Source organism: Centruroides sculpturatus, unplaced genomic scaffold (genome assembly GCF_000671375.1).
Source record: "Centruroides sculpturatus isolate CEXI.00-Female unplaced genomic scaffold, Cexi_2.0 scaffold2364, whole genome shotgun sequence".
Lineage (NCBI taxonomy): Eukaryota > Metazoa > Arthropoda > Arachnida > Scorpiones > Buthidae > Centruroides > Centruroides sculpturatus.
In genome coordinates this window covers 10,727-26,377 of record NW_019386773.1, presented here as the reverse complement: position 1 = coordinate 26,377, position 15,651 = coordinate 10,727, and the positions used below count along the sequence as shown (strand labels likewise).

At 29.9% G+C, this 15,651-nt stretch overlaps 1 protein-coding gene across 1 annotated transcript; it reads left to right on the top strand.

Moving 5' to 3' along the window:
• Positions 1 to 758: 758 nt before the first annotated feature.
• LOC111615750 (transcriptional adapter 2-beta-like) lies at positions 759 to 14,198 on the top strand. Its single transcript, XM_023357187.1, has 7 exons — positions 759 to 859; positions 3,109 to 3,212; positions 3,285 to 3,357; positions 7,296 to 7,455; positions 8,604 to 8,683; positions 9,221 to 9,292; positions 14,080 to 14,198. Exons 1-7 carry the CDS (start codon positions 850 to 852, stop codon positions 14,196 to 14,198), a joined length of 618 nt encoding a protein of 205 aa, XP_023212955.1. The 5' UTR covers positions 759 to 849.
• The last annotated feature ends 1,453 nt before the right edge of the window (positions 14,199 to 15,651 follow it).

Here is a 15,651-nt window from a genome sequence, read left to right as displayed (position 1 = left end):
AAGGAAATTGCATTAGCTGCTTTTTCTTGACATTGAGGATGCTTTTGAGGTTAATAAATATATTGCACTTGGATTTGGTGTCAGTCTTGTTCTTGTTTGCTAGGTTAACTTTATGCTTTATCATTTTAGTCTCAAGGAATTTCCCTTTTTTGAAATTCCTTGAGAGCAAGGTTGTTTTTTTCTCACCTCTGTTGTTTGTTCTTTTGAGGCATCTTAGTAGTTTGAATTGTATGCCTCATTGACATGCTGACAATATTGTTCTGCTTTGTGCTGGAAAATTTTCTGATACTCTGTCAGACCTTTTTCAAAGAGGCCTGATGTATGCAGAGCCAGTTCAAGCCTCAATCCTAATGTTAATCCCTGTCAGCCATTCATTTGTGTATGATATGTGCTGATATTCCCACTGCAATATTACATTTATATATTCAGGTATCAGCCATATTTTTTTTGTTTGGTAGTGAAAACCATGTTGAATTTCATTTAAAATTTCAGCATTACGAATTTTAGTAATATGTTTAAACATTTTTCTCCACTTAATGCTAACCTAATTCTCTCTTGTCTCTAGCTGAAGTGCATTTAAATTTTCCCATACATTTTCTGGGATGGAATTTGTTACTTTTTGTCAAAATTCTCTTTGGAATAGTGGATATATTTATAATTGTAAATCTATCTTCATTTTTTGTTGTTGTTTTAATTGTCTAATTATTTGTAATTTCTCACTTATAAATTGCTTTCCATTTTACAAATTGCTNTTTAAGTTTTTCTATTGAAAAAATTTTTTATTATTAATTTTCTTTTAAAGCAACGTGGGATATAGAACAAAAACATCACATTCATGACCATACTGTAATGGAAGGAGGTAAGATATAATTGTGACTTTAAATTTACTAGTAACAATAATTTTTTTCTAATTATAAAGTTGATTATATTTCACACAAAACATTCATATTTTTGTTTGACAAATTTCTTTGTCCATTTCCTATGGTAAAAGTTTATTTATAAACAAGATCAGAAATTATTATGAACAGTTGAAAAAGAAAATGTCTTATCAAATTTGTATGTGATTATCTGACCAATATTATACTGTAGCAGTAGTATGACTGACTAATATTTTGACCATATATTAACCTGTGACAACATGCAGTTTCTGTTTAGCATGGATGTATGGAAAAGTGGCAATTTTCCACTGACTTTTCATGCCTAATTACACGATACATAATTACCATTCCTTGAATTTGACAATTCTGAAAATCCTGTGATGTGTCTTCTCTTCACATGTAAAATTTCAAGATCATACATTGTTTAGTTTATTAGATATTGTTTTGTTTATAAAAACAGTGTCTTTAACTCTTATCTTATAGGAAATATCACCAGATTTGCAATAATGTGGACTAATATGAAACAAATACAGCTGCAAATGAATGATGAGAGGGCTGAGATATTTCTCAAAGGACCAAAAAAATGATTTTTCAAAAAAAATTTAAATTTTTGAAGGTCATAGCAGGAAGGCTATCTTATGGAGATAAGCATTTAAGGGTGTAGTGAATCACAGTCCTCCATGTTATGACATCATGCATAGTTGACAAAGATCTATGATATCATTATTTTCTTATGACAATTTTGAGAATCCTCTATGACTGATAGCATTGAAAAGTGATGTCATAGTGGAAAACCTCTGCCTCACCCATGCAATCATGTAAAAAAAATTATACATGAGAATAGAAAAATGCAAGGCAGCAATTTTTTTGAAAGCCTGTGATAAGTATAAAAAATTTTTACAAATGAAATTTTTACATAGTCAGATGATAATAAATATATTCTATAAAAATAAGAGTTTATTTTTGACAAGATTATGTCTTGTTTATAAAATCGTACTGTCACCCGTTCTTATCAGCATAGAGGTATGAAGGAGTACATGTAAAATGTTGATATTTGGCACAGAGTATTAGGTGCCCAAATCATTTGTGCATAAAAAATTCTAGACTCGTAGGTAGTCAGGGGATCGAGAATCGAGTCAAAATAAAATACAAAATGGCAACCATCTTCTACAAACAGGCAAAACAGCCACCTCACCCCACTGAAGTCGGGTAGGGGAGAGTACCATCCACAGTCATTTTAAGAAGTGAACTCTGACCTTAGGACTGAACACGTAGCTTCTTCTAGGTTAAATAAAATTTGTAATCTACTTTTGTAAATTTGGGAATGCTTCAAATATGACGTTAAAGCGGTTTTATGTCGTTACAAGTGGGCTTTTTTTAACATTATCTAGTATAGTAAAATCGTAGGACTGATAAAAATTTGATGTTATATTAGGGTTATCATTACATTTGATGACATTATAATTGGGTTAAACTGTATATTGTTTGTGCAAAATAAAAAAAATAATTTCGGACAATACAATAGCCACAATTATTTTTTTCAAAACCGGGAACTTTTCGTTACACATTGACAAAAATTCAACCCGGGCTGACACGCAATAGAGAGAAATTTTGAAATTAGATAAGTTAATTTCATCAAGGATGCATCATGGACGATCTCGTGGTTGTGGCCGGTGAAGTTTGAATGATCGCGCCCAAACGCAGTGATATCAAAGAAGAATGAGAACGAGACCTGCCTTGAGCATCAAAGTGATTCTGTCTCCAAGACATAGTCTTGTCCCAAATACGGTTTTGCCGTTTTACTTGTTAAATTTATGATTGATGAAATGAATTAGAATATAAAATAGAAATAAATAATTATACAAAATAGAAATAAAATCTTTCAATTTGATGTCATGCTTATTGCAATATTTTACATGATATGGTAATTGGATTATTTTGAATAATAATATGATTTCCTAAACAATGTTTTCTGTTTGAGAATAATTTTTTAACTGTGAAATTTGTATATGATATGAAATTTCTTTCAGTTATTGCATTGCATTATATTAACACTTCTATTATCATTGCATTGATTCACATTACCAACAATATTTTCAATAAGTTTTATATAAAATTTATTGTAGTTAATATTTTTAAGTTGTTGAAATCAATTTGAAATATAGTCTGTGAATTTTATAATTTACAGTTAATGAATGAATTTATAATAGTCATAATAATTTTATTATAGGACCACTTTCTCCTAGTTTAAGCATTCCTCTTCCTCCGTTAGAATTAACTACACAAGAACAACAAGAATTGGGATATCTTCCAAATAGAGATGACTTTGAAAAGGTTTGTTGATTTTACATTAAAAGTTTTGTTGTTGATAAAATATGTATAATTTTTAAAAATTTTTTCACTTAGGAATATGATAATGAAGCAGAATCTTTGACATCAAATTTAGTAATCAATAATGATGATGATGAAGTTGACACAGGTAAGAATTATTTAAAAATGAATTATATTCTAAATTTNTTAATGTACTGTACTGTACATATAATGAAAAAATTACCAATTATTTTTCCTTTATATAGTTTATAACTAGAATTTTAATACAGGTTTATTAAAACCCAGAAACATTCCATATATAAAATTAAAGTTTTAGATGTAAACTATCAAAATTAAACTTGCTAAGTTTGTCAATGACTAAATCAAGCTGTCTCACAAGGGAGATTAGGAAACCTGGAAATTTAGAAAATCTGAAACATTGTGTGCAATAGAGTAGTTCATTCATAACATAAAACTATTGTTCATGCCATATTATGGTTTGAGGAGGGAAATCACTCCTTGAAAAAATGTTTATTTTTTGTTTTTTGTGGAATAATTGCTAATTGGTGAGAGATGTTGAAAAAAGTTTAAAAAAGTTGCATCTTTTTTTTTATATGTATAAAGTTATTTATAGATAAATATTTAGAAAATTCATATTTTTCAAATTACCCCATCACCAGTCTTCAAAATAAAGTTTTATACAGTATCTTGTTTATTGTGCATTTGGCAAATCTAAACTAATATTATAAAGAGGTAATGTTTGTAAGTTTGTATGTAGCGGGTAATCTCCAAAACTACTCATCCGATATTTTGAATGGAACTTCAGGGTGGACATAGGCTGTATATTATTCTGTTAAACATTCATATAAATTAAAAGATATCATCTAGGGTTAAGGCTTTTATGTCCAACAGATAGTGCTACGAGTATGACGACCTAAGTTTGCTTTTCTGTGAGGATGAACTAAAGTAGATCATCTTTTATCTATCTATATAAATAAAAATGTAATGTTCATTTGTTCCTATCGATTCCTTTGAAATTTTGACACAACGTTGCATTCGAATATGCACATGTTTTTATATAATATACATGTCGTAATTCCCTCCACTGGGGGGGGGGGAGATGGACAGGATTAAGGCTTACCATGAAGAACTCTGCTTCTATTTATACTATTTTAGATGCGGATTTTTGCGTTTTTGATTGTGTTCTAATAGGGTACATTGAGAATGTACACTAAGAAAGGATTTTTCGAAAAATTCCCTACTACGGGGGAAGTGTTATAAATTTTTTATAGATACATTTTGAGCCACAACAATGCATGATGGGGTCTGCTAGTTAGTCTAATAAAATAACACCTCAAGTACTGTATGTATGTTGTATGGAGAGAGGTTATGGAGAAATATATTTCATAAATTTAGAAAATACAAAAACTTTATTTAGTTGAATAATGTTATTCTCGGAATGTATTTAAAGTAATTTCTGTATTTGTTAGTAAAATTAGTTCATGTAATTTAACAATTGTAAAAGAAATATTTATTTTTAACACTTTCCACTCTGTGGTCACTAAGACAGGGTCGTGCTGTATAGTGCCAAAATTGCCACTTGGCAATATTTTTATTAAAGTGGCAATAAAATTTTGGCTTTTTTCAACATTCAGTGTGAAATTGAATAACCAATCACACTTCAGGAAAAACAGCAACATGTCAAGCTTCCATACAATGGGAGTCCCGTGCATCACACATCTAGCAACTTCATGACGTCACACGGCAAGGCCGAGAACAAAAGTAGGAAGTGGCATCAAGAATCAAAAGCAGTTTTGTGCAATACTATCCAGCGTTTCTAGATTGGGATTTTTTTATTGACTGACAGAAATTGTGGGGAATTTTTTGTGATGACTTTTTTCATTTTGATGTTTTTCAGTAGACTTAAAAGTTTGACATGACAGAACTTATGAAATACTGTTTAAACATTGTGATCAAATGTGTTATTTGGAATTATTTGTTAAAAAATTATTCAAAACTGGTTCCTATTGCTAATGGGATAGCCAGACTTTCAGCTTTCCAGTTCGAAGGAAACTCGGTGAGCAAATAAAACCCTAAACATAAACATCTCACCATCCAAATAATAGGACCCACTTCTCAAGCATTTTAAAAAATTGGGCCTCTGAAAGTTTAGTGTTTAGCTTATAAGTCTTTGGAAGTTTTAAGTTCTAGAATGGCGATAGGCGAGTGAATAAGATGCTAGGTGTTGGAGCTAGATGAAGTAGTTTCAAACCTTCTGAGTTTTGGTTTGGTTAATTTTATGTGAAACTTTATTATTTTACTGCATTATTATTATTATTATTTTTCACATTATAAAATAAGAAATTAAAAATTGTGGCGTCATTTCCTGTTTATGGGAAACGAGCCTCTGTAGATTTAACTCTTACATTATTGAATAAAATTTGAATTTTTTTAAACAATTTTGATTTAACATAATTTTAAAAAATAATAATTTGTCAAGTATGATTTTAATCAGGAATGAGATTTAACAATGATTCAAAGTGTAAATAAAAATTTAATGAGTAGGTTAAGGAAAACATCAGCATTTAATGTTGAGTTACTAAATAACAGTTCAGTCAAAAAGAAATGCTTCATAACTTTTCAGATTCTAGTGAAAAACATGTTACCAAAGCAAACTAAATTTAATTTATGGTTGTTTGATAAAGGGCTGTGCCCTGAATTTTTTGGATGGTTGATGAATGTGAAATAAGTATGCAAAAGTCTTCTGGCCTTTGTACACTTGTTTCACATTTTTCAAAAGTAATTTTCACTAAGTAATGTTGGCAAGCATGCTCTTGATACACAATCTGCTGATGCAAGTCATATTAATTAAACTTACACAACAAAAAGCCACAGCAATGTTTTTTGACTAAACTGAGTCCCACTTCAGCTGATAACAGTAATCCTAGCAGTGCTTCATGCTTAAAAGTTCAAGAGTGTTATCATGGTTTTCATCAAAAAATTATGAGAAGCAACCTGATATGCATGTAGATATTTTTGTGGATTCTCAGTGTCATTAAAAAGAAGATGTCTGAATTCATTGAAAACAATTCATGGCTCTTTAAGAGAGTGCTTTGAGATAGTTCTATTGCAAACCAATATCAGTCAGTCAGTAACAAATCATCATACACAATTAATTATGACTTTGCTTACTATTTTCAAAGTTTCCTAGTTGACAATGTAAAGCCTTCTAGTGATATAAATTGTTCTGATGATCATTGAATAAAATAATGCAAAGACCAAATCAATTTTTTTGATATCAGATTTATGAAATGGTAATGAAGAAATAGTAAGTACAGATTTTTTACAAGTGCAGAGCAGCAAGTCTGTTATTTTTCCAACTATCTGTTACTTTTTCTTCCATATTTTCAATATTTGTGACTCAACAATTAAGTGAACATTCAATATGAGAATACAGATTAAAATATGCAGTATTGTTGAAATAGAAGAAAAAACATCAGACAAAACATTCAGAAAAATCATCATTTATAGTGGTGTCATGCTTGAAGCACTTGCATTTTCACAGATACCATTTGGGCTATGGCATCTAGAAACATAATATTGTATATTGTAACTTGAAATTTCTAAATGCAGATTGCTGTGAATATATATTAGTTATCTTTGTCATACATGGGCACTGATCCATAAGGGGTAGAGGGGACATACCCCTTAATATTTTTGTATCAACACATCTCTCCAAGATATATATGTACAGTAGAGCATTGTTTATCCAAATCAATTTGGGACTGGGGTTGTTCGGATAACCGATTATGTATGAAAAAATTTATTAACCTATCCCATGTTGAAATATTTCTCCATTGTGTGTCGCTTCAATTTGAATTTTTATCAATGTTAAGCCTAATGTAAACTTTTTAAAATAATAATCGTGGCTATTGTATTGTTAAAAATTATTTCTTTATTTTGTACAAACAAAATAAATATATTGAAANTAAAATTACTGATTTGGAATAAAGTAATATTTATAAGTCTAAAAAAATTATATCTTAAATGGTTTGTTGTATAGTGTTATTTTTTAATACAATTTCAATTATATAATTTTATTTTCAGCTCTAAAGCTTGCTTTAATTAGCATTTACACAACCAGACTAGAAGAAAGGTTAAAAAGGAAAAAGATAGCTAGAGAGTTTGGACTAGTCAATCAGTTTTTCAGTTCCTCAAATAAACAAAAATCTCAAAATCCTCGGAAGAAATCTTTCAAAGATGAAAGGTAAAATACTTTTTTTTCTACTGAAGTCATTTAACTATGATTTTTAATTTACCTAAAATAAATTCTCTTGAAAAAAGTTTTCTTTTTATATTTAAGTATGAAATATTAAATTAAACTGCAAAACTTTTTATATACAAACAAATTTATAAATGAAAATTACAAAACATTTTAAAGCAAAAACTTAGATACAAATTTCAATAATTTACTTTCTTCCATGTTATAATCAGATATGTTGAAAATGAAAAAACTCATTTAAACCTGGTTATAATGAAGGCATACAGATTAATTGTAATTTGAAAATCTGAAATGTACTCAATAATTTTGTACATTAAATATCAATCTGACTGTCAATTGAGATTAAACTGTAAGTTATGCTCACATTCACCACTCCAAGTACAAGAAAGGAAGGGGGGAAAAATCATATTTTTATTGCACTACTTCAGAAAAGAATTTACAGCAAATTGTGATTTTTTGCTTTATTTAGTAATAATTAAATTTTTAATCATTTGGCAATACTAATTTAATGAAAGATTATCAATGATTAAATTAAAATCTAGACAGGACTCTGTTTGGATTTTGCAAAAATCTAGGAACCAGAGAAGCAATATGTTGTACGAACATTCTTCTACAAAAGAACTATATCTACCAACAGGATACATATTTCTGTTTCGTTGATTTTAAAAAAGCTTTTGATAGAGTTAATCATACAAAATTACTACAGCTACTTCAAAAACAAGGTTTGCATATAGTAAAAAAAACCTTTACTGGAACCAAACGGCTGAAATTGTAAATTATGAGACATCACTGAACGAAGCAGAGATAAAACGAGGAATACGACAAGGGTGCATTTTATTACCTCTTCAATGTATATTCAGACCATATTTTCAAAAAAGCATTAAAATTAATGGAGTTATAATAAACAACATAAAATATGTTGATACGGTACTTACGACAAACACTAGAAGACTTACAGGAGTTTGGCATCAAAATTAATATTGGAGAAACAAAATACATGATAATCAGCAGGGGATTAAATAACAACACCCAAGTACTAATTGATGGGCTAGAACTTGAAAAGGTGGATGCNTTCTAGGATATCAAAGTGAAATTTTGTTCAATAAACTTAATATGTAAAAATTATTTTTTAGAGAACTTCAGGAAAGAATGCAAGTTTTTTGTAGATTCCAAACAGCTTATGAACATGAACAATTATTCAGGGATCTTCAAAGTAAGTAGTAATAAATATATTTTTAAAATCAAATAATAAAAGAGATCATTTGTTAATAACATATAATTATATAATGTATTTAATTAATTTCTATTTCTAATATAGTTACTTTCTCTTTTATTGTTTACTAAATTATCTTAGAATTGAATTAATTCCTAATTATTATTAATCTAAGCAGATAGAGGTAGAAATGTTCTCCCCAATTTACTTTTAGCTGGTTGATTGTTAAGCTTACTATTTTTTCCAACTATTAAATAATATGTTTTAGTTTATTTATTTTTTAAGGATAACTGGATTATGGACTAGTATGCTATTGAACTATTGTATTTAATAACAAATCAATACTTTACTAAAAGTATTGATTTGTTATTAAATACAGCTAAGGAAGTTTGCTGTATCAGCCAATTGCAAGTAAACAGCCTAAAAATTTATATGGGAGAACACTGAACTAGTTTTTTGTTATGAATTTAATAACAATAAATTTATGAAATATAAATAACTTGATGTTAATTGTTTTTGTTTTTTCGTAAATTTTAGGGGAAAAAGAATTACATCTTAAAATAAAAGAGCTTTTCAAATATAGAAAAAATGGTCTGACAAAATTACAAGGTATTTGTTAAGAATATTCATAATTAGATAAATTTTAATATAATAATGAAACAAAACTTAATTTTTAGATTAAATATTTATAAATAAATACTAAATGTAAAATATTTTAAATGTAAATAAATTATAGTTTCCTCTATACCAAATACTCAAAGAAAATAATAATGCTATGGTTTTTTGTATTAAATAGCTATATGCAATTGATTTTATGTGAATGCTTTCTTTAAAAGTTGTTACATTAAACAACTTAATTAGAAAATTAAAAAAAAAATTTTTTTAATTAATTTACATGATCAGTAATGCATAATTTCGCCACTGCTAAAAGCACTGTGTGGTATGTCTCAAAAATTTAGATAATGAAATTAATAATAAATTTTTCTTTGGAAAATTGTTTTATGTAAATTGCAATTATGTATAAAGACTACACATTCAAAACTAAATAAGAATATTAAAAGTAAAGGTATCCAATTCACTGGTTGTGAAAAACCACAAGTCATACAAAAATTATGAATTTTGTTAACTGATCATGAAATCTTTACTAGTAATTAATTGAAACAAATTTTTCAGTTTCTGGAAGGGAATAATTGTTTACATCTTATCAATAACTAATTTTAATCTATTTTGTATCCAAATATTAGGTACAAAACTATGTCATTTGAAAATTAGTTACCTAGATATTTGGTACCCATGAGCATCTTTTAATACAAGTATATCCAATAAAACTTGTTATCATTTTAATTTATTGAATAAGCTAATTTGTATTAAATTGTGCAGATAGACTATGTTGTAAGTGAAGATGTGGTAAATTACAAGGTTAATTTGAAAATGAAAAATGGTTTACTTTCACTTACAAAGAGGGGGTCAGACATTTGAGTCTCTGATTCACATGAAATTTGGGAGCATGTAGAACAGTGTTTCTCAATGGGGGCGATATCGCCCCATGTGTGCGTTTTTCCATGTTGAGGGGCGATTAGTAACAATTTATATTTTGGGAGCAAAAAAACAATTTTCTGGGCAATATAGTAAAACATTATATTAAGAATAATTAGATATTTTATTTGTTATATCATACAATAATTAAACAAATAACATTATACTAGTCACTAGTCTATTCAATGCAGTATGAATTTGGCATTAACGTTGGCCCTCGGCATTGGAATTTTGAAGTGAAGGGGGCGACAATTCGTTAGAGGTTGAGAAACACTGATGTAGACCATAACACAAACAACTTCTTGTCCAAATAATAGGACCCACTCCTCAGGTGTTTCCAAAAAACAATTTTCTGAAAATTGAGTGTTTAGCTTATAACACTTTGGAAGTTTTGCATTTCCTTACAGTAGTAATAGCTATTACTATTTTAAGACATTAGACATTGGAGTGACACAATGTAGGATTGAAACTTTGCAATTTTGTTTGTGTGTGTAGCAAAATTATTTTATTATTTTACCATATCATTANTTTCGTCGATGTTAAGCCTAATGTAAACTTTTTAAAATAATAATCGTGGCTATTGTATTGTTAAAAATTATTTCTTTATTTTGTACAAACAAAATAAATATATTGAAAAATATAAAAACAAAAAAATTATATTTTGGAAATTAATCTAGTATCAAAAACGTTTGATTCAGCACGACTAGAGTGCTTTTGGTTAACCAACATTTCGGTTGATCGGATTTTGGATAAATGCCGCTCTACTGTAGTTTTATTTATACCATACTACGAAAATTAGGAATAGAAATGTGTTCACTCTACACCACAGGTAAACTTACATTCACTCAAAATGAGAATTTTTCTTACTCCTTGTCATTGTCCTAACTCCATAATATATATATACAGATTGACACTAATAGTGTGATACCATGATTCCACAGGAATGGCAGCTTATCTGACCTGCAAGTCACTAATAATGTATGTGTCTTGATTTAGTGATCCTAAAGGAAGAACATTGCAGCTTGTGCTAGACCATGCTTTAAATGAATTGGGCAAAATTATCTTTGCAGTTCTTGTACTAAATTATTTGAACAATGTCAATCTCTTGAAGTATTTTTTGAATGTTATACCTACAAACTATGGATTGTTTACATCAATCATGACTTACATGCCAATTAGCTTCATTTTTAAAGAAGCCCACCAACAAAGCTCAATTGCATTTTATTATTTCCAGTGTTGATCTCTGTGGTAGATTTGGTGATAAATTTCACAAACAGGAATCTCTCATTCATACTTTGTATGAAAAATCAAGAATTATAAATTCTTCCTATGATAGGAAGGTAAAGTAATCTGATGTAATGAAGACTGTGAATAAGACAGCCTTATGGGATGAATCTTTTACAAATCTTTATGGGATATCAAAATCTTTGAGTAGGGCAATTTGTTGCTCTTCTTCAAAGAAATTGTTCTCAGTCAGCACATTCAGAATGTCTTGAATTGGCTCCAAGAGGAAAAGATACTTGATTCTTGTCAGTATATATAACGATACTTCATTTCAGCCTGCAAACACCACTTTGAGAAGACATTGCCATTAGTGCCAGCATCAGCAATATTTCTTAAAATGGTTTTTCACACAGGTTCTCTTCTGAAGCCAGAGGAACTGTTACACAACTACATTTTGAATCTTTTTTTTCTTCCAGTTTCAGAAAGTGTAGTTGTGTAGACATTGAGTGTATAAGGACTCTTCCCATTGAGAAAGTTACTATAGAGAATAAAATTGCTCCTTTAGCTATTTATTGGAAATAAATTTTTTTTTTTAAATCTGAAATATCTTTGTCACTAGAGGTCATTCAGGCTTCTTTAAGTGTGGATCCTGAAAAGAGGTTTTTCTTTATCTGGAAAACTTTTGACAGAAAACAAGGCATGCTTGGGAATGTTAAGGTACTAAATGTCAGATTAAATTACAAGATGTGCTAAAGGAATATGGTAATAAATCAGAGTATGTACGGGTACAAAAAACTGATGGCATTAACAAGGTCAATCAATGTTTCTGACATGGTTTATATTGAGAAGAAATGTATGGAAAGACAGTTCAGAAGAAAATCAAGAGGAATAGTAAAACCTTATGGAAAAGAAACAGAAGGAGGATGTACAAAAAAAACAAAACATTCTGTTGATAAACTTTAAGAAAATCTTAATGAAGCAAAGCAGACGTACAAAATAATGCCAGGACACAAAATAAAACAACAATTGAAGGGACATGATAGTGTCAAGCCTCATTTACACTATTTTGAGAGAATACAGTTCGAAAACTTAATCAAATTGCCAAATCACATTTCGTAATCAAATGTGTGTTTGCACATCTTTATTATTGTTTTAGGTTTTTGAATGGAATACATACATGCATTGTTTATGAAGAATTATGGTGCACATACTTTGTATTGAAGTCTTTTCAGAGGCACTGCATCAGTATTTTGTGGCTTGGTACTATCTTGGCCTTAAAGAATAACAATAATCATACATTGGAGGTTTGCATGTATGTATTTTTCAGCATTTATTTTTAAATTTTATTTTAAAACATTACAATCATGAGGCAATTAAATAAAAAACAAACAAAATCATGGACATTACCTATTACAATATACAAAATAATATGAATATCAACTTATAAGTTTGTGATATCTATGGATTGAGGTCATTATTGCTTTTGGGACAATAATAAAAGTAAAAAAAAAAGTGGAAAATACCAGAAGTTAGCCAAAGATAACTTAAACCAAATACAATCTTGCATTATAACTCCTCAACTAAGTGGAGATCTTCTGTAACTTACGAAATTTGTTACGAAATTAGCCTGAAAAGACACAAAATCAAGCAGCAATGTATGTTGCTGGATTTTGTGTCTTTTCAGGAAAGGAATCTTAACAGCCAGGAAAGTTATGCAACAAGTTGCATAATTTTCCTGGCTGTTATGATATTTTATTTTAAAAAATAACTTTTATATTTTTAATCATATTATTATTAAATAAATTGTGTGGTGTCATCTGTTATGAGATTTTATTTTTTATAAGGAGAAAAATTTTTATATTGTTAATTATTATAAATAGCAAAATACCTAATTTTGAGGGTAGAGATGAGTTTTATAAAAAAAATTGTAAATGCTGATAACGAGTGAAATCTTCATTAAGTCCAATCCCTCTTGAGATACGACACATGATACCCTTCTATCTTTCCATTCTTTTGACCTTTAACCACAAAATTTAATAACATCAGTTTCCCTTACAAGCTACCAAGCCAAATTTCATTAATCCATCCTGAAATATGAGATTTGCAAAATACTTTGTAGGTCAAATTTGATACAATTCCAATACTTATCAGCTGTGTACATAACAGCTGAGAAAGTAAAAGTATCTAGTGAGTATGTGTGTGATCATTATAACTAACTACCTTCACATTTAAGAATGTCAGATATAGTAGACCTTAAATATTAAAGTGTTGAGGAAAAGTTAGTAGTTAGGTTTTGTAAATATGGGAAAAATAGTGCCAGGCTAGATTTGTTTTGTTTACACACTTAATTCTAAAAGTAAAGAACATTTGTTTCTCTAAATATTTTTATTTAAGATAATGAAACAAAAGTTATTTTACAACACAATATGATACCTTAACTATTTTTCTACATAGTTACTATAGAAATTTAAACATTTGTCATAGTGTATCACCAGCTTTTCTCTGCCATATGCGCACTCGGTTAATGTCAACTTCTTGAACCAGTCATTAACAGCCTCTTTCAGTTTGTTGTCGCTTCCATAGTGATTCCTGGCCAAAAAATCCTTCAATTTTGGGAAAAAATGTTAATAACTCAGAACCAAGTCCTAGTTATAAGGAGGATGTTCAAAAACTTCCCACTCAAACTGCTGAAGTAAGTTCATTAATGCAACAGCATGTGGACATGTGTTATCCTGAAGAAGCACAATTCCTCTGAACAACAATCCCTGCTGTTTTGAATGGCGTGGCATAGTTTGTGAAGGGTTTGACAATAGGCCACTGCATTTATGGTCTCCCCTCTAGGCATGTAGTCAATGAGTAGGATTCCCTTTTGATCCCAAAACACTGTAGTCACAACCTGTTTGGTGCTCAGAATTTGTTTGGCTTTTTTTGGTCTTGTTGGGATCCAAAATGATGCCATTCCATTGACTGGCACTTTGTTTCTGGCGTTTTATGCGAAATTCAGGTCTCATCACCAGTAACAATGTGGTTTTTGAACCACATTGTTACTGTTTTACTTGCCATCCTTGTTGTACTGACTGAGAAAAGTTAGTGCAGCTTCCATCCTGTTTTGTTTGTGTCCATCTGTCAAAAGTCGAGGAACCCTCTTGGCACACTTTTCTGTAGCCCGAATCACCACTAACAATGCCATAAAGAACTGTTCTTGAAATTTCAGGAAGGAACAAACTTAGTCCATCTATATTGAAACATCTATCCTGTTGGATTTTTTCCTCTATGCTTGATTTGAGTTCGTTAGTCACAACTGAAGGTCAGCCTGAGCATTGATCATCATGAATATTCGTTTACCCGCCATTAAACATGATGCACCATTTTCAAACTGAAGCTTCATTCATCACGTTACCATAAACCTCAGTTATCTGTCTGTAAATTTCAATAGGACAGACTTTTTTCTCATTCAAAAAGCATATTACACTATGAACCTCACACTTGACAGGATCTTTAATTTGTCACACATTTCAAAGTTACACTATAAACAGTAAACGATCATTGCGGCTCACTGTTAGTGTCAGACTGGCGCAAAAAAACGGGAAGGTCCATGACGCAGCAGTGGGGTGGTGGGAGAACTGTGCAGCTCATCATATCAAAATGTTCTTTTCTTTTAGAATAACTCTCGTATTAACTTATGCACAAAAACTAATTCATTTCCATGCAAAACAATTGTGATTACTTCAATTACAATAGAAAATTAATTTAATTGGTGAAAAAGAAGTGACTGCCTGCTGACAACACGTGGAAAGTCATATTTTAGGATAAAGATAATGCAAAGCAACACTAACCTCCATTTCACTCTCCATGGTCAAAACATCAGTACATGACAATTGATAATCGGAATCCATGTCCATGTTGGCCAACAAATCTCCCAATTCATTATTCAACTGAATCTGTGGCCTGCATGCTTCTAATGACTGATGCTTGACACTGTCTTGCTGCCAGAAACTTCCGGAATTGTTTGGGGCAATACAAAGCTCTATGGCATATACCATCATCTACTGGCATTTTCAGGAAATTCTCGAAACTACATTCTAGCCTATTGTGTTTATATGTATGGCATGATTAGTTCAATTTGACCAAAAATGTCATTTGGCATTATAATGTTTTCTATACTAATATTATAAAGAGATAAAGTTTGTAAGTTTGGATGTAGGAGG

What these genes read in the sequence shown, in the direction of transcription:
- LOC111615750 (XM_023357187.1), top strand. An exon ending in AAATCTTTCAAAGATGAAAG is followed by an intron (nt 7,456 to 8,603) that starts GTAAAATACTTT and finishes ATTATTTTTTAG; the next exon opens with AGAACTTCAGGAAAGAATGC. An exon ending in ATTATTCAGGGATCTTCAAA is followed by an intron (nt 8,684 to 9,220) that starts GTAAGTAGTAAT and finishes CGTAAATTTTAG; the next exon opens with GGGAAAAAGAATTACATCTT.